The sequence below is a fragment of the Phaethon aethereus genome, assembly GCF_964289735.1.
Source record: "Phaethon aethereus genome assembly, chromosome: 2".
NCBI classification, from domain to species: domain Eukaryota; kingdom Metazoa; phylum Chordata; class Aves; order Phaethontiformes; family Phaethontidae; genus Phaethon; species Phaethon aethereus.
Window position 1 is genome coordinate 100,610,433 of NC_138582.1, and position 20,808 is coordinate 100,631,240.

Here is a 20,808-nt window from a genome sequence, read left to right on the forward strand (position 1 = left end):
TGAAATAGAGCAGCACTGAGACAGGACATGTAAAGAATTATTTAGCAAAGTAACACAGAATATCATTCTAGCTCAAAAAAAAAAAAAAAAAAAAAAAAATCCCCAAAGAACTGATCACCCACTTCTGGTGAAGCTGAAAAAGCACCCAACACTACAGTTCCGAGTGAGAGAGGCAAGCTCTGAAGACAGGAGCCATGCTGCTGCCAGAAGAAGCCGGTGGCATATTCTGCGTCTGGTACCTGCGCCGACACAGCACTCCCAGCCAACTCACTTCTCATGTAAGCTGCCTTTGGAGAAACTAGACACCATAAAAACCTCAGTCATCCTGTAACCTGGCACACCATCAAAGCCGCCTAACACACAATTACTGTGCTTCACGCCTTTAGACTTTTTTCCTTTGACTAAACAAAACCCCCACAATGGAATAAGAAACTTTCCAAGAGAAATTGTGTTTGACAGAAGATCAATGATGCAGAGGTGTTGAGGGAAAAAAGCCAGCGCTGTTTTGTGTACACCTCCAAGCTTATTAATGGCTTGCTGCTAAAGCTAGATGCCCCTTTCCATCAGATCAGTATTTGATATTATTACTGAACTCAGAAGTCTGAGGTCTTTTTTAATCTCATTAAGGAGTTTGCAATTGCTTACGCAATACAGAAACTTCATCATGCTGCCTGTAGTTATCCAGCTATTCCCCTAGGATTTCGCCTTGTCGGCATTAACACTCAGTGAAAACGCAGTGAAATTTGACTCACCATGTCAAAAACACAAGCTACATATAAATATGAATAACCTACCAAGGAAGCACCCAGCTGGTGTTTTAATGCATTAGCACATGTATCGTTATGCACATGCCTAAAAGGAACTGCGATAAACCTCCATAAAGAAACAAATAAGCTCTTGTGAGCGAAAACTGTAAGCATGCCCAGAAATCTGAATCCTGCTAGTCATCACTTTCAAAGCTCAAGCCAGCATGACAAAGCCTTTTCAAGAAAGGGTCCTGTGTCAAAGAGTGAATCTGAAAGAGACACACTTTATATTCACCTCTCAGGACACCATGGCTTTTTTAAGTAAGCTGTAAGGGAAGGGGGAGCAACAGATAATAATTGGCCAAAGAATTAAATAAATAAAATTAAACTCCTTTCAAGCCTCTGTCATCTAGGCCTGTCTGCATCTCCTTTTAAAACCTTCAAAAAACTGCTCTGTGAACTGCTAAACTAGGGGAGTCCAATATCCCAGCATTTCTGTCTTCTCAGTCCTTTAAATCTTTTTATGTAGGTCCTATGCTACTTCACCTCTGGACATTAGCGTAGAGTGAGGTCACTCCAGAGTGATCTCTCTAGAGGTCAGCCAGTTTCTTGCATCTAAATGACATAGATTTGGTAAACTCTCCCCAACTGTCTTTCCCCAAGATAACTGTAGGCAACCACCTTTAAATGGATACCTTCTCTCATATGTGCTGAGTATGTGCTGCTGTGACATACTCAGCACATCAGGGAGCAGATTGACCAGAGGAGCCTCCTTTCCCACCAAATGGCAGCCTGTCCCTGTCCTCCCATCTGACACCTACCCTCCACCCTGATCCCCACCCATCTCAATCAGTTCACCAGAAACTGAAACATACGGATTGTTCAAACCAGGCATTTTAAGCCCTTCAGAAACAAGTTCTTCTGTGCAGATCGAAAGGGCACAGTGCATGCCAGATGGTGCACTGGTCTGCTTCCTTGCTACAGCAGAAGAGCCGCATTGAGGAGGACTGAGTCCTTCTAGCGGTACTGGAGAGGCAGCTCACCATTCACTGCCTTGAGGCTCCCGCTAATGCCATCGCCGTGCTGTCGCTTCTGTGCGTTCTTGAACTCCTTCAGAGATAAATAAAGGACCTTCCGCACCACCCTCTCCTCTGACCAGGGAATCCCATCGCTGTCATCCTAAAGAAGATGGAAATGGAAGGGAGACATTAGTTGCATGCATCTGAAACAAAACCAAAACAAACAAAACCCCAAAGCCTAGGGCTACATAGATTATGTTTAATCAAAAAGAGAAGATGAAGAAAAATACTGTGTAACAAAAAGCAACCTAAAATTGATCAGCTCTAACAGAGAACAAAAACATAACTGTTAGCACCAAATCAGAGCATTAGTCCCTCTAATCCTTCATTCTGCAAACAGCAGTAGCCAAGTACCAGGTGTTAGACAGGAGATGAAACTTATTTGTTAAAATCTTCATAATTAATCCCTTATGGAGCAATTTATTATTGCAGAAATTTAAGAGGTAAGTTTTGTGAACCAACTTCTCTAGTTGCCATTTTGGCCTTGTTCGTGCCTCTTGGCTCAGGATTTTTTTTTTTCCTCTGGTTTAGTGATTTGCATTCATTGCAGTTCATTGCAGCGTTACAATGAAGTTGTATATTGATAACAGTGAAGTTATTCTGAATTTATCTCAGCATAAAGCCAAGTGGAATTTGGCCCATGGGGCATATGTTTTCTACTTTATTTTTAGGAGACAAATGCTATATTGTCAAAAGCAATACTAGTGTATGTCATATTTAGTACTTGCTTCAGTTAAAAGATTAATTTCCTGGAAAAGGAAAGCATTCAAATAAATTAAGTCAGCAAATTGATATAAAGACACAAGTGAGATCAGGTCAGTCATCATATTTTCATAAGCCCTGTAATTGTCTCACGGTCTTTAAAAATCACTATCTGAGCATTCTTGCCCTTGAATTCCTCAAGTACTACATCATTGCCAAGCAAAAAGATTAACATTTCTAGCCAGTCCTTATTTAGGTAAGTGTACCACAGAACACTGACACACTGCACTGGAAATCCCAAAAGCCCCATCACTGATCCCCACCAGGAGACAGGAGAGGTTACACCATCCCCTATGTCAAAGAAGCAACCAACACCAGCAACTTAAAAAAAAACATAGTTTAGGGTGACCACTGATAGCTGCTTCTTTGCTCCTCTAGTGAGACACTGGCATGCAGCTGCTGAATTGTGATCAAAAACATTTCCCCCTCCCAAAACAAAATTGTATGACAAATTACTTGGCAAAAAAAGGCAACACAATGAGTGCAGTGAAAGCAGACGGCATTCTGGCAGCGGGACATGCATTTCGCACAAGGGACAAGCTACCATACTTTGAAGAAGGCTGAGCTATGCCCAGGGAGCTTTAGAGCACAGGCAGCTCTGGGCCAAGAAAGCAAACTTTGTAACCCAACACCCACAGCAACAACAACAACAACAAATCTCCAGGCAAGCATTTTAAAAGGACTAGTACATCCCATTATTTTGTCAACAGAGGTTTACAAAAACAACTCCAGCTTACCATTTTGCTGCCCATGCAACTTCACCCATAACCAGAAGTGACACTAAGCACGGGAGGGCTGCAGCCTGCTGCATTTTAACAAAGCTTGCCCAAAGATGCCCCATTTATGTTCCACCAACAAAGGCCTGTCAGGACATCACGCGTTTCTTGTTTTCACAGAAACTACTTATTAAATCCTCAGGGGAATCTTGCTCAGTCAGGAAACAGTAATAAGCACCTCCAGCTCCCGTCCAACATTACGGACCCAGGCCTGTGGACACCACTCACTCCCTTCACTGGTATTTGTACAAATTCCCAATATAATGGGCAGCAAACATGAGGAAGAAGATGAAGAGCCCTCTGGCCAGGCACACTGCTCCTGACTCTGAAGCCTAGATGAGTTACACAGAAACCCTAACAACAGGCAGCAAAACCATCCACCAGGTATTTTTATCTATTTTTTATATACTTTAAGCCAGGCAAACACAAGGCACATGTAACGATCGCACTGGTTAATGTAAGGCGTACTCAGAGACATGTCGCTTTCCTTAGCCCCTGCCAGCCCGAGGCCTCTCTCCTGTGAAACACCAGGCCTGTCCTGAAGCCACAAACAAACCCCTTCCTCCACCAGACCCTGCAGCTCCCGAGAAGCTGGAAGTCACATGAAAACACCCATCAGTTCCTGATCCCACTAGCCCTTTTATCCATGCTTAAAATGCAGCAAAAATATAAAAAAACAGAATTAATCCCATTTAAATCCACTTTGTCATGACAGCTCACTGCGAGGAGCACATGGCCGCATTTGCTGTTTCAGTAGCGACAGGGTGAAACCTGATGACAGGATTGATCTTTCAAATTGGCATGTGCCAACCAAGCGGCTGACTGCAGCAGGTAAGTGACCCCCAGCAGGTTCCGCCCGTGCCCTGGGGCGTGCCAGTACAGCCCCTCCTGCAGGGGATCACTGCACACCAGAAGCCTCTGGTCTAGGCCACCCCCTTGAAGTATTTCTGTGAATGGCCTGAAGTCATTTCGCTCTCCCTAGACAACATGCTGGACACACCAAAGGACGGCGTGCAACCCGGCACCCTATTTTCTGAGGGACAACACCTCCAAAATGTCTTCCGGGTGCCAGCTGGAGGCTCCAGTCCTGCTGCAGGCGATGCTCCTGCCTTCCTTCCGGGCCTCTCCTGTGAAACACCAGGCCCATCCTGAAGTCACGACCTCCCTCAGCAGCCCCTGAAGCAACACAGCAACATTTCACACCGCGCTCAATTCGTGGAGCTGTAAAACTCAAGGTGAACCGTATTGGCTTTATGTCCCCTCTATAACAGCAGCACTCTCAGCACAAACACGCACAGGGGAGTCCCTCCACACCAGAGCTCCCACCAGCCCAGTTGTGCCGAGGCTGCAGTCGCTGTCCTGCCTATGCCGCTCTGTTGTGGGCCTTCCCCACACCCATCACTCAGCTTGGGGGAAAAAAAAAAAAAAAAAAAGGACCTCAAGTTCCCCAACACTGTGTTATCCAACGTCAGCAAAATAAGGGGCTAAGCCGCTGCCAACACCTGCATCCACGCGGCTCCATATGCAGGAGCAATGAAAAGGTTTCACAATCATTGACAGCATCTTCCCCTGAGCCTGCAGCACAAAAGCAGCCGCAAGCCGGAGAGCAGCTGAGTCAGAACCCAGCTGAACTGCTGCTCCACCGGCAACGCAGCTCCAGCTCCCGACGCGTTTAACCGTAATTACATGGGTCAGATCCTCTCTGCCTCGTCACACCAGTGGAGAGCGAGCTGCCGTGTGCCCCGCTCTGCACTCACACCACCAACAAGTGGAAGAGTGAAACTTTAGCAAAACAACATACACATACCCAGAACTGTTTAGAAATAGCCTCAAGTGAAAGCCTTGAGGAATTTAACGTATGTAACTTCTCAAAAACAAACAAAAAACACCAAACCCCTCAAAAGGACTGACTTGATCACTGCCTTTACATATTTCCACAGGGAGTAGAAATTTGATAATGGATGGCTCTCAAGGCTGGCAGAGAGGGGTGTAATATCATCCAACAGCTGGAACTTGAATTCAAAAAAATGTAAGACAGAATTAAAGAACAATTTCTGCAACTGGGCAAGTAATTAGCCATTGAAACGACTTATGGGGAACTAATGGATTGTCCATTATTGACTTAGACACAAAAAAGGACTGAATAACATCTTAAACTGTAGATTCATCACCACAAGCCCATAGTCTTCACTGTGCAGATCAGCTGAGCTGATTTCTGCCTCCCAATCTGACAAGAAGATTATTTTACAAACTCAGTAAAAAAGTATCAGACGCAATCAACCAGGGAAGGGAAGCCCTGGGGCAGAATTAAGAAACAGAACTGCATCATTTCTTTCAAACTGCTAAAAAAATTAATCATGCCACCTTCTTTGTTATGCCATTTCAGGGAACCACGTCATACATTTATATATGAACTTCAGCTACCAGGGCAGCCAAGCAACAGTTTAACAAGTTCAGTTTGAGGGAATGGGGAAGAGGAGCACAACCTCCCGTTTACGTACGCAGTACGTTCTTGCACAGGATGCCACCTTGCGGAGAGCAGAGCAGCTCTCTTCCATGCTACCTGGCTGGCAGCTTGCCTTCAGCTCTACACTTGTAGAGGTGATGTTTGTAGGAAAGTGCAACAGGCTACAGCCACATACTGCTAATTTGGGAAGGGAGATAGATACATACACTCACGTGTGTGTGTGTTTTTGCTATATGCATATTAAACGCATGTAATACATTAAATAATGCATATATATTAATGTGTGTATACAAATTAAATATATATTAATATATAATACATACATAAAAGTAAGTATATATAGATATCTAAAAATAACGCACATCAATATATAAGGTGCATATATTCGCAATGAAATCAAAATGAGCACCACCCGTACCTTTCATCCTTCACCTACAGCTTAGGTGCTTACTCACTGTAGTTCAGCTGCCTCGCTTGCACATGTAGCCTGCATGCAGCCTTCCTATTTCTTAAGTTCTACTCAAATCCTCAAAGAAAACACAAACAAACAAACAAAAAAGAAAAACCCAAAAGCAAAGCAGGCAGAAGCAAGAGGCAGGCTTCACGCTGCCTCCTGGGTAGGTGAAACATCAGCCTGAAGTAGCAGGCGCTGCTGCAGCTGCATGCGGTTTTGCTCCACGAGAAGCAGCAGAAGCGTACACATGACTCAAGCTTCTCCGTTCATTCATCGCCAGATACGGCATTCTTCAGCCTGGCCCGGCCTTGCCTTAAGCAAACAGGAGTCACAGTTCACAGGGTAAAACAGAGCTGGAACAAGAGAGAATGCATGCAGCACTCCATGCTATTTGCTTTACTTTTATGTAAATACTTTAACAGCAGTGATGGTTTTATTTGAAAAGTCAGGACTTTGTAAGGTACAAAGATACTTATAAGCATGTGTGTTATGACTCAGTGTGGCTGGCACGTTTCCAGCTCTCTCTTTGGGCCTTTCCCAAGCACGCATCTCCTGACCCCATTCTTCATGCCAGGTTGCAGAAAGCAAAACAACAAAACACAAACCCCCTCTTTTTTCTTTTTCCAGTGCTGCAGCCAACACTTGGTTAAAATCACTGTGGCACCCAATGCCCTAAATGAATATGCTTTCATGGTTCAACAGCCCCCTGAGAGTCTTTCCCGCAGATGTAAGAAGGTCATTTTGAAGCAATGGGAAAAATAAACCACAAGCTTCTACCCTTTCCTGAAGGATATATTTGAAGAACTGTTTCAAAGGGTGTTTTTTCTGTGTTTAGTTAGCAACAAAACAAAACATGTCTTTTGCATGAAAAACAGACAACACATTTTCAGAGATTGTATGAATCACTTTTCAGCTGAAGGACCAAAATGGAAATGTTTGTTTACTAGATTCAAGACCCGCAACAGATTTTTGCCTTTTGGCTGTGTATTATCAATGGAAAACAGTTATACCTGTTTTTCTTCAGAAGCCAGACCTAAGAGAAATTGGTGGAAAACCTAGATCGACCTTCCAAGGCTGGAGGAGATCTTCTGTACAGCCTTGGGCGAGCTACCACTGCTAAGTGCAATTAGGACGCTTATTTATTTACAAAGCCCAATTCCTTGGTATACGTATGGCACAGCATGAACCTTACAAGAAAGTGCAAAGTCTTACTACTATATCAACACATGTACTTCTCCCGTTGCGTTAGCAGAGGTCTCCATTGTATCACAAAGTCCCATCAGCCTTCTCAACACCCCAAACGCACATCGTACTCGCAGAGGAATACCCTGCCATCAGCCCATCAGTGCAAACTCCCTCTCTACGTAACTTGCAGGAGCAAGTGGGTCGTTCCAGCACCAGACAGCAGAAGCACTTCTCAGCAGAAACTCCTAGCAAAAGTTCAAACTTCCAGGGTAACGATCTGAAACCAGACTCTAATATGTTCAACTGAAGCTATGTAAATAAAGATTTTTGGCTCCTTCTGGCAGCTATCATGCTGCTTGGACTTCTTAGAGCCAAGCACCGCATCGTGCAAACTGGATATATACCCATATATACACAGAGTAATAGCCTTGCAGTCTTTTGCTTACTATCAAGGTCCTTCCACTCCCTTCTCCTCTCAGAATAAAGTTCACACTTTTTTAACATTTAACCTTTTAATCAAGTTTAGCTATCCACAGAGGATGTAGTAGTTTCTCATTTAAAACAAACTGCTTATATTCAGTGAGAAAAAAATAAAACCTCATGAATGGCTTAAGTTGATGAAGATTGATACAGCTTGGAGACTTTATAGTACAGTGACTCATGCCTTCTGGAAAACGTAATCTGTTCTGCCTAGTTTAGGAAAATAGGTCATGTTTTAAAAATATGCTAACTAACATGAAGAAAGGGGAAATTTTCTTTATTAATGGTTCTGTTATAGCATTTAAGTGCATCTGGTAATTACAGCGACATTTTCCTCTGTACTTCCCGAAAAGTTTCCCAAAGAGGCTGTGTTATGTTACAGCTCTTGCCTACTAGAACTGACGTTAACATGGAAAAGAAACAATGGAGGAAAATAAAAATCTCTTCTTCCTGCTTTAGCACTTCTCCTACAGCTTTCATCCCCTGCAATCTCCGGTTGGTTCGCACTCGTTCGCCACCTCCTGCTGCACCAGGGATTGCGTTTCCTCCTTTCAGACAGAGTTCTTCTAAGAGCAACATGGGAGAGAAACACTCTGATTTTGAGGTCACTAACGGCCTCAGGCACTTTTGAGCCCAGCGAGCTTCAACCTGCTCTTGCGAAAATACACTAAAGTAGAAGAGTTACAGTCAAAATTTCCAAACACAGATCGCTAGTGTCTTCATACAGGCTCCCAGAATTGAGGCATAAAAAAGTTCCTAACTTTATCTTAAGCCTAATAATGAAATATTTAGAAATAGTAGGCTCATGTGTTAATTATTTCTTTACACAAACTCAGAGGCCTCGGCCATGTTTCTGCACCTCTAGAAAAATACTACTCAATATGAAACCAGTGAAAGCTTCCGAGACATCAACTGTTTCCCGTGTTGATCTGCCAAGATAAACATCTTTTTTTAAAAAAAAAGGCTAAACACAAACAAATTCAAAGTAAAACCAGGTCTAAAGTTTCCCAATTTATCAACTTCAATTAGAACCATCTCTCACTGATAACAGTGACTCCACAGCTACGACTTTCTTGGGCCAGGCCGGGAATCTAATCAACCATTTTGCAACCAGAGCGCCAGAGTTTTGGGCTCTGATGAGAGCCACCAGCACGCAGAAGCAAGCCACAAAAAGCTGAGGGTGGCAGAACGCTGGAAGAAAGAGGTGTGAAGGTACAAGATAATTACTCAGACTGGAGGAGCAGTTTTCATAACCGACTTAAGTGAATTCACCTGCGAACACGTGGGATGCACCTGCCCCCGGACCCTGATGCCAGCACTAGCCCTAATGTGGCCACTCGACCAACTTGAGTGGGGAAAAAAAGAGTCAAAATCTCACCCCCAAAACAAGAAAAATGGTCATATTTTAGCCAGATCAGCTCCCTTATTACTAACCATGTGGCCATATGGGAGCTACTGCTGGGGCAGAGAGGAAGGCAGGATTGCCCCTTTTAGCAGCAACCCACACTTGGAGGGATGCAAGCCCATCACGACACCAAACCATGGTCAACATAAGGAACAGTCGGCATCGCAGATGGTATTCAGAAAATCAAAACCACTTTGCTGTAATGTAACTATTGTAAACCTCAAATATCTCATCACATTCAGATGAATGATACCCCCTTTTTCCACAATGAATAATTTACTTTAGGGGAGCGAAAGGGAAATATACAGAGGGTATCGCTGTTAGAAGGACAGGGCCTCCAACGTTTCAGGTAGGTCACAGTCTGACAAGGTACAATGTTCTGTTTGACCATCACCTGTAGCGAAATTATGCCTGAGCAAAAGCTGTGACTTGATCAATAGGTTCCTTATTTGGTGTTCTCTTCAAGAAAAGGGAACATCTCCTAAAACACACGTTGAATTACCTTTGAAAGAGTATGCTGCATACAGACACATGCCTCCCAGGCAGAAACCAAAATAATTTAAGCATCATTTACCATGAAGAGGAACAGGTCTAAATCCTTCTTTAAAGAAAAACAAACAAACCAACCTGATGGGGGACACTCATGCTGCATGTCTTCACTTCTCTGAAACACCATGAAATAATGTGTACTTATCTTTGATTACAGACTACTAAAAAACTACAGCTGAAATTGGATTAGAAACTTCTGCTGAAAAACAATCTATTGCATAACACAACTATGACAGCCTGGGTTTCTGGCCACCAACTGAGCCTTTATAAAAATCTGCTGGGCAGCTGCCAAATCAGCTCTTTGAGTCTTGGCATGTCCGACACCCGAGACAGTAGTCAAGGCAGCCACATGTCCTGTGCCATCCATAGCCCTGCACTTTTATGGTTAAATGGTACCATCAAAGAACAGAGTAGTAGGAGCCATTAGACACACAAAGGTAAAAATCTCCTGCAGCTGTGGATCTGACCACTCTGATCACCCTGCAGAAGACCGAGAGCTACAGCAGGATTTTTTCTTTTTCAGGATCTGGTATTAATTTAAACATAAAAGTAGCTTATTAAGAATAGGGAGAGAAGTGAGAAATGGTAGCAAGCTCCAAAAAACCTCTGCACTCCTCTGAAAATCACTGACATTTATAAATTTCACATTCCAAATATTGTTACTCTGTCTCCAGTTCTAATTAAAACTCTCCACCAAGTACACTTCAGACAGACACATAAAACCCAGTATGCACAAAGAGTATTCAGCAGCTCAAGATAATTAAATTCAAATATATTCTTTCTAATTAATTTCATTTTTATTCAGTTCATATTTTTATAAGGTGTTCAAGCTCCAGTATGCAACCATACAAATACAGTCCAATAAAAAGTGATTTCTGCAATTTAAACGTCTGCTATGAAGACCTACAGATGCGAAGTTTAATATGGCTAATCCAATCCTGCTGCATATTACTAATTATCTTAAGACCTTTTTTAACCCTCAAACAGAAAGCCTGATCCTTTACTTGAAAAATATATTTTGCATGCCAAAATAGTGTCAAGGTAGTAGGGAAGAGAGAAAGACATAACTGGTGTGTTATACATTTGCCTTCACTGTTTCTATGGGAATTTAAAGACATCTAATTTTTTGGCATCTGACAGCATCTGAAAGGTCAGTGGTATTAGTATTTTAGAGGAGCTGGAGTACTGTTGATGCATTTAGCATCTACCCTCATGAGTACATCAGGAGGTCAGTGCTGACGTCATTTCTTTGGTAGGACTTTGATACCTGGATGATGAAGCCTTGCCTATACAAGGAAAAGATCTGCTCATTTATCTGCTTTCTAGGAATATAGTAGTATATACCAGCAAAAACGTGTGTCTGCCAATACAAAACTTAGATTGCTCCCTCACTGAAACAAATACACTAGCCCAAAGCCCTATAGCTTTGCTACGTTATTTAATACAGCTGTGCCCATCAGGAACATGACATTTTCACAGGCTTGAGGCTGGGGATAGAGGTCCCCTTGCAGGCTTGGGAAGGTCACCACATGCCTGCTGGACGACCCTGCACCAAGTGGAGTGGGTCACTCGCCCCCCCTTAAACCTTTCCAGTACAAATGGGTTGGGCTTGTTTAAAGACATGAAACAGGAGGTCTTGGCTCACCTGACACTTTGATGGTTACTGCAGTAGAGCATGTTGACATGAGTAGCTCCACTGCCCCTGCAAGAGGACCATGGCCAGCAGTGGGGTGGGCAGCATTGCAGAAGCCGGGGCATGGCAAACTCTATCCATGGGGTAACTTGCACCGTGACAGACCTGCAAGTTTGCATAAATCTGACCCAAAGCGGGTATATGTGACACAAGAAGTCCCTTGCCTTAGCCTGGAAATGTTTAACTTGGTTTCCTCCTTTTTCACATCAGTCTACAGGATGCCCCTCATTCAGGCAACCACCAGGTTTAAAAGAAGATCAAACAAACAAACAAAAAAAACCCCAAGCAAAAACAAACACAAAACAAAAAACAAAACAAAAACAAAACCCAAAACCAAACCAAAAACCCAACCCATTTTGTCAAACTTTAAACCTAGCAGGGATAATGACAAAGTCAAACATGCTGAACCTATTGCTGGGAAATCTTAGGATATTGGGGCCTGAATCAATTTTACTGAACCGTATGCGGGAACTGAATCAGTTGTATCGACACAGGCTGCTGGGACGGACACGTTGGTACTGCACTAAGAGCATGACACATTGATTTTGCTTGATGTACTACCAAAAAAAGTGAGATTTTTATCAGACACTTTTTGTCCTTGCTTACATTCCCGACTGGCAGAACATCCTTTAAAGCAGGGGGGTGGTGGGGTGGTGTGTGGAATCCATTGAAGCTGGGACAAGAATAAACTAAACCTGTACTCTTCACTTATAAGCCAATTAAAGACGACATACAAGGAGACTCTACAGCTATTCTAAATGTATTTTCAAGTCAGTTTAGTTACATCAGCAAATTTTCTGCACAAAGATAAGCTATATAATCAGCAAAAACCTAGGCTCTAAAGCTTTACCAAGCTTGCCCGTCAGTATTAAAATGTATTTGACTTCCAAAATACTACCCAGCAAACAAATGATGGCATTTTAGTAGCGCAGGGAAGCAAATAATAAAAATCAGCATTTGCTCCGTGAGGCAATCGCTCAGTAACAAATCAGATGAATGCACCCCAGTAACTTCCTAGAAGGCCTGCAAAACATTTTTCCAAATAACCAGTGCCAGGAGGAGGGCAAAGGCAACTACCTGGCATTGAAGTTACAGCAGATCGCTCAGGGTACCAAAATCAAGAATTTCAGGCAGAGCTAGGCTGAAGCGCTGCTCTACCACATGCAAACTTCAGATCTTGCTAGAATTTAAAACTTGAGGGACAAGGAAGAGCTAATGGCTACTGGCAACTCTCAGATCTGGCCTGATTTGTGAAGCCACACTACGTCTCCCCGAATGATTAAATTAACAGACAGCAGGGAGGGGAGAAGTTCTTTCTTATGGAGATAGCAGCTTTCCTAATCGCACAGATTATTTTTTTAACACACAGGTGTTTCACAACAACCAGATCTGTGTTAAAGTGATAAGGAAAAAACATAATCAAGTTTTGACTTTTTTTTTCTTTTTTTTTTAAAGCCAACAAGTCTGCTTGAGAACTTTCAAAATAATGGCATGGTAATTTTTCCTTGCTTTTGCAGGTTTCTGGGCAGGCAGTGCCGTGTCAGTGCCAGGTGACTCACCGCCGGGGCAGGGGCGATGCGCAGGCAAGGAGTGCCTGATGCCCACACTGGGGCTGCAGACAGTAAGCCCCTCCGCTCCCCCAGAAGCGCCCAGATCAGCATTCAGTTCCCTCATCCCTCCTCCACTCCCTGATCAATGGCAAGATTCAAATTTTACTGAAGATATTAGAAGCACATCAAAGACAAGCATTAAGCTTTTAAGTGCACTAATTGACATTTTAGCGCTTACAAATCCAATCTATGTGTTCTATCACTCAATTTAAGAGACTTGCTTCCCCGCCTGGTAAGAGTTCCCCATGTTTTAGCAGGCAGAGGGGAATTTTCAAAGCTTTTTATCCCCCCACCCCCGACAGGATTTTAGAAAATTCAAATTACAAATATAATGCACTTCAAAAAGTAACACGTTTCACAAATTTAAGAGCTCTTCCATAAAAGCTGTAAATGGCATCACAGCTATAACTCACAGGCTTCTAAGCTCCAATGAATTCTGCAGCTGTTACAGCACGTTGAAGCCAAATCATTGTTACCTTCACACCACAACTGAAAACCCCAGCTATGATATTACAAACTACATGGTGCTACATGAAAAAGGAGATAAAAAAATAAAAGTAAAGAAAAAAAAAGAAGAACCCCTGGGTGATTTTGCAGCTCCTTCTTTCTTCCTTTGCAAAGCTAGCATAGAACAGACACTAAAACCATAAGCGACTGCTTTAGGTTTTCCTACAGTGACTATCCCACAACGGGATTCAGGGAAGCGTTTCAGAACAACCCCCCCGTGGATGCTGTAAAATCAGAGGATACAGCTCTCCCTCCCCTCGTATGGTGACTTAGAGCAGATGAGCCGCTACCCAGCAGCCAAGCCCAGCCTGTGATTGCAGAGGAGCATCTCAATGACAGCAGGTCTGGACCCTTCTTCTATTACTGTCACACACCAACATGTTCACCTTCTGTTCTGTTAGAGAAATCCTCATTCAGTCCCAATATTTAAAGCAACAAGAAAGATTAAATTAAATTCTCAGGGTTTTAAGCCATTCAGTTCATTGCTAGATCTATTTTAGGGTCTGAGGCTGCCAGCCACCCCCACAGAATCTGCGTGATAAACAAGGCTTTTGACAGGCTTGTTTATGCCTTCTGCAACAATCAAAGGCAAAACATTACAAGTCAAAGAACCAGGAGACAAACACAGTACTGTGCATAACAGAAAACTCAAAAAGCTAGCCAGCAGCAAACCTGCTGCTCACCGAACCCCGCAGAGCAATACGAGGTAACACAGGAAAACAGAAATGGATAGTTCAGGTAAGAACAAGCTTGTGCTGTATGTATGCAAACATCTGCAGGCAGGTCCTCTGAAGCACGCATCCATCAAAAGAAGCACATGCAAAATTGCAAGACAAGGAGCAGACAAAATTACTCATTTTCCTCCAAAAGTACCATGGGGGAAAGGTCATAATTTAAGAATTCCAGTTTAAAGATTGCAGGGGACTGCAGGTTTTTACTGGTATCAGAAAAACACCCCAAAAAACAAGCAGGCATGCACAATGTACAATATTTCTGTGGCTAGGCTTTAAATGGAAACACAAGGACTGCATTTTGGAACCTAGGCAGTTATGCTACACAAAGGCAGTTACCTCCAATCCATGCCCTTCCTTAGAGGAGACAAAAATCACGTTTTCTGTTCAATTCTTCCCTATGTTGAATGTGCAATAAAGGATGGGAGTCAGTTTTACTCAGTGACACACACTGTGAACTGCATTGCCCATACTTTAGCAAACCCGCCACATTAGGGAAGCATCTAAGACGTACGTTAAAATTACACCCAGAAGAAATTTAGAGGTATGCCTTTGCTACTGTGTTCCTTTAAACCTTTAATCTCTTAAACTGCAAGTTCAATGTCAGATTATAAACATCATAAAAGCTCATAAAACCCAATCATAAAACTGCCAGTTCATTTCAAGATTATTTGCTCTTAGCCTCACAAAAACATCATGAGCAGTATGAGAATTGCATCGCCTCTCTGCAAACCCCAACCCCTCTTCATTTGCATCAAGCCAAGGTCACTGCAATCATCCTGTTTTGTGTCACTGGGACAGGCAGGCGTCTCAGCCTTACCTTGGAGGTGGACTTCTGCAAGTGAGCTTCACAGCACGTCACCCGCCTACTAAACCATCCTGAGCAGCATCCCCAACATCGGCTTCTGACGAAATCCCCTACTACTTCACCTTCCTCTTCCAAAACCTAGCTTTGCGTGTTACCAGCACAACTGACAGAGACATGAAAACCTCCTGCAACTGCAGCAGGAGCAAACACCAAGTTAGGATTTTGGGGCATCTCTATGGGCCCCTCCATCCCAAGCAGCAGCATCTACCTCCAGCCTCACCAGAGGCTGAGCCAGGCAGCACAGCAGCTGCCCAAAGAGTGAGCAGAAGCACCGCTGATAGGTATCTCCCCACACATCATCAGCATCAGGTGCTGGTCGTTTGCATTAGCCTGCAGTAGGAAAAGAGGCAGCATTTGGTTATGTGGGCTGGGTTTCCTGCATGGCCAGCCACATCACTCCTCTCTAGGGAAAAAGACTGTGGGCTGGATGGAAGGTGTCTGTTAGCTTTTCTGTGGAAAAGGATGGATTTAGTGAAATGAAATTGCTATGGGGGTCTAGGCAGAGCAGAGCTTATCAACAACAGGTTTATGCCAAAACATTCCAGGAACTGGCTAAATCATATTTACCATAACGTTGAGCAATGCCACAGTGAAGTATTTGCTTTGAAGGCAGACTGTGATCAAGTCTGTCATTTGTAGGACACACCATGTCCACACCCCACATACAATAAACTCAATCTGATCTTCACTCTGCTTTTCAGCTTTGCTGTGCACTTACAGAAGAAGAAACAGAAAAGAAAAAAAAAAGGGGGGGGGGGGAAGAGACACAAAACCAAAGACTGAATTACAGACCAGCAGTACATTTTTAGGCATGGAATCAGCTCTTGCAGTCTCTTGCCAAATGAGGTGGCAGCAGAGGCAAGTTTAGGAGCTGTGTTTCTGTTTCTTTTAATTTGCAGTCCATTGATTTTACTGTTTTGTGAGCTCACTCATGAGTAATACTGGAACTGGAGGCTGAATGCAGTGATGGACTGGGCAAGGCAGATACACCCACCCAAAGAGAGCATCTCCTCTGCCACCAGTCTCCGCTCCCAGCAAAACAAGCAGAGCAGCTAGAGCCCAGCACCACTCCTGTGATGCTGCATGCAGGCAAAAAATTAACCATCCATCATTACAGTCCATTGCAATTCCTTATGAAATCTCTCTGACAGATATAAGTAGGAGGGGCAGATTAGCGATGATTACACTCCCTGTTGTGGGCAGGCACAAACTTGGTGGCTCTATTTTGCTACTACTGGAGCAGTCTTAGATGCACCGGGCACATGCACAAATCCAGTCCAGTCACGTTACACAGATGCAACAGCCTCTGCAAGCGGCAGCTCCAACAGGACGCAGGGATGGAGCTGTGTACACCTTGGAGAGCAAATTCTGCTGTATCCTAATTAAATATTTAAAAAAAAAAAGTGTGACTTGTTTAAATGCCTTTGCATTGCTAGGTGACCTACTCCTCCCTGTGGCTCCTGCACCCTAGCCACCACAAGTTGCTGCACACAGATGTAGCAGCAATGGTACGGTTTAATCAGTCAATGTTTTCACAACACATATTTCAAATATTAAGCACTTATTGAAGACTTAGAAGTTACTGTGTAAATATTTGTATTATATTATACTGCTAACACTTCCTCACCAACTGTGGAATTTTAAATCTATCTCATCTGATAAAGCTTTATTTACATATCACACTGCTCTCGATACTCAACAAAGTGAACTGACTAAATTTACACCAACTCCATTCAAGGAGTACATGTCAAGAAAGAGCAATTCAATGATTTTTCATCTCCGGTATGTGACTAAACTAAACCACAGGCAGTCACAAAGCTTGTTTTGGGTTGCTGTTAAGGTTTTCACTAGGTGACAATGTTCACAGGGAGAGCGTGGGGAGAAATGCACCTTGGTCTTAAAATATCGCACAACCAGCATGATCTACACCGAGAGCTATACACTCCCAACATGGAGTCTTACAGTAAGTCTCCACCAAAAATTTGAGAAGCCAGTGCTGCCCACATCCACGACGCTGCTGCAGTCTGCTTTAGCCCTCTGAAGTACTCCCAGGATGCTACGATGCCTCCAGGCAGCACAACAGCCCCAGGGGTAACGGGGCTATTTCCAGAGGGGAAAGGCAAAATTTTATCCACTTGTTTGACATGGAGGCAAGCGGAGTTTGTCGCTCATTTATTTGGGTCAGATTATCACCTCCCACTATTTTACAAGAGGAACACCGTGAGAAGCTGCTAATGATCAGACAAGCAGCTAATGCTTGAGAAAACAAGATCAAGATGCAACCAGCAGCGAACGCAAACACCAGTATTAGTCCCAGATAATGTACCTTATGGAGAAAAAATAACAGCCGCCAAAATGCAGTGAAGTTTTTCACTATTTATGAAAAAGTCAGCAGACTGAAATGAGCTAGTTTTCAACACATGCCTCACAAAACGGGTCATGATACTTACTATGCAAAGCCCTTTTCCCGCTCCCTCCCCCCAAAAAAACCCTAAAAAGCAAAAAGGAGACTGATGGGACTCTATATCAACTCCAACAGTTGATACCAAGTTAATCATCACATCAGCTCTGAAAAACCTGTGCATCTAAAGCACCTGCTGTATTGAAGAAAACCCTGTAGCGTGATAATCTGTTTACTCACTGAATCCAACTCACAGACTTATTCTTTATTTTACATACTGAATGAATATTTACTCTCCAATGAATTTAGTTAGACTTGCACAATCATATGTTGAAAACGGGGCGGGGGGGGAAATGGAGTTGAAGTCGTATGCTACCTTTCGACAGCTCTGCCAGCTGGAAACATGCCATCAATTGTCTGTTCGGTACGTGACACGAAAGCAGAGGAGCTTGCTTAATAGAAATTCACTCAATTTCACCATGCTTACGTCAGGTTTAAGAAAATGGCCATAAAGAAAATAGATGAAATATTTTTTCCTTTTGCAAATATCCTCCTGTCTTATTTTGTAACAAGCTTTTAGCCTCATACCAAGTTTATGACATTTCTAATTTAAAATGTTATGGAAATTGGAAGAACAAAATAGAAATGGAAATATCAGAATTTTCCTTCGTTTCAAAATCTGAACACTATCATACTATGAAAAAAAAGTACATCCAAGCATTCTGTATGTATTACTACCAAGCTATGCATTCATTAAATATTATGCGCATTTCTGTTCTGGAGAAACATATCCCACTTTCACAGAAAGTCAAAGACATACATAAACAAATAGCAGAAAGCAACAATTACTGGCAGTTGGCTTATTCAAGAAAACCAAGATTCAGTACATGGCACTTTTGTACAGTCTTTCGCCCACCTTTTGCTGTGTGCAGGGAAGGACAGACAGACATACACACAAAGAAATACAAGACACGGATTGCCCATGAGTTGCAGCGTCTCATGCTTCAGGCTGCTGAGCTCAAGCTTGCTATCACTCACAGCCCCTGACAGTGGGCCAATTTACTAGCCCCGGCCTACTACAGATAAATAAACAACCAGCACATTGTTCAGAGACATCTGTCTTATTTTTTTTCTCCTCCTTACCACTCAAGAAATGCTACTAATACCACAATTACTTAACCATATAAATCTGAGGTTAATAAAAAGACCATGCTTTGAGTGACAATATCTACTTTGCCATCGCAGAACTAACTCTTTATTCCCTATAAATAAATGTTATTATCCAGGAATTGAACTCTGAGTGGTGAACTAGTAGCTTGCTTGCTCAGATGCTTCAACACATTAAGTGCTTTGCATTATGGGCAGATCAACTGCCCATTCACTAAGAAAGGTTACCAAAGTGATGATGTAATCTCATTTAGCTGGGACATTCAAATGTGGAAAGGGAAGAGAAAGTATTTATCTCCCAGATTAGAGATCCATTTGCTCCAGCTACCTAATCAAAAAGGTATGGTGTCAAAAGTATGAAGAAGCAGAAAGCGATTTACAGATTGGAAAAACTTTGACTTAAATGAAAAAGAAGGAAAACCAAAACGCTGTAAAAGTAACTTAATTGTTAAATAATCTAGTACACTTCACAGCAAACTCACTGGGTAAAAACTCTGATCTATGACCAAAAATACACACAGGAGATCACAGCAATGAAAAGGAGAACAAAAAGGCATAAAACACAAAGTCTGAAACCAGTAATTCCCTTTGCTCCCTTTTTCTCTACTTCTGCCCTGTAACTCTTGCCATGGATGGTAATCAGGGAGGATCCCCACAAAAAAGCCTGCTTCCTATAATAATAAACAAGCCCCCTCATTCCTGTTGCAGAATGGGTTTCTGACCTGAAAACTACTGTCACTGGAAAATAGGAAGGAAAAGCAGCAGCTCAAAATTCAGAGGGATTTTGAGGAATCCAAAAGCTCCAGAAGGAAGGTGCAATAAGAGAAAACACAAACAAACAAACAAGGTTACTGGTGCAAGAAGAACATATTTTACCCCAGCCAGGTAAGAAACATGAAATACTAAAAAAAAAAAAACCACCCCAAAAAACAGAACAACCTACAACATCAAAAAATCAAACACTTTAGGAGAAATAGGACCAAAAAAACTGGCAGAGGGAGTGAAGGCTGACCACAGCCTTTGCTTTAGGCAAAACACCAGCCTCGGGAACAATTTTTACCTTTGGACAACAACCAGCCTTTGGTGCTCTAAGTGGAGACCCGCTGAGTGGGGAAGAGCGGGAGAGCAAGGCTGGCTGAAAGGCCAGCACAGCGCCGGGAAACCCAGGGCATACATCTGAGCTTGCAGAGCGAAGTTTAACAAACGAAGCATTCACAGAAGTCAAAGTATTTAATATTACGATGTTGCGTACAGTAAGCCACTGCTGAACACCATGTCCAATTTCACCCACAAATTAATCATTTTTACATGGCCTTTCCGGAAGCTAATGCATGCTTGCCTACCTGTTGAAATTGCCCCTTTGCTTTGCAGACATACATAACCAGAAATGTGGTTGGTCCAGGATAAGCAGGCAAGGACACAGCACCATCTGTGATGCAGGCAGCACCACAATCAAGTTCCATAATCAATCTTATTTTAATTTAGAAAACACTTCTAAGATCTCAGACATATTAATTAGTGGGGACTAGGTGATGATCAGAGAGGGACCCATCCACTGCAGCTGCAGGCATTAGCATCTCATCTGCAGGAGAGGATCCTGTGCATCAGGTGGGGAACTGTGAATGGGCCAAAGCTCAGGAGAGGACCAGCAGCCGCCCAGGCGGTGGGAAGAGTTTATGACAGCAACTGGCACAGACGGAGGTAGTTGCTGTGGGTGCTCATGCTCACATTGTAGAGCTGCCAGGGCTGGGGAAGGAGGGAAAGACAGACATCAAAATGACTATCCAGAAAAGGGGGCTCCCAAATTGTCCCCAGGACTGGGGATGGAGGATAGTGGGGCTGCAGCTGGAGCAGTGGCCCTGGACCAGGATGGGGAGACATCAACCACAGAGGGTTATCAGGAAGAAGGAAACCCACGTCGCTGTAGA

At 43.1% G+C, this 20,808-nt stretch overlaps 1 protein-coding gene across 1 annotated transcript in view; it reads right to left on the reverse strand.

Annotated features, from left to right (window-relative positions):
• JARID2 (jumonji and AT-rich interaction domain containing 2) overlaps positions 1–20,808 on the reverse strand; it is a 225,037-nt gene that overhangs the window by 127,338 nt on the left and 76,891 nt on the right. Inside the window, exon 2 of the mRNA XM_082014548.1 lies at positions 1,790–1,925. Within this exon, the coding sequence (XP_081870674.1) occupies positions 1,790–1,925 (136 nt within the window). The remainder of the gene's footprint in view (positions 1–1,789; positions 1,926–20,808) is intronic.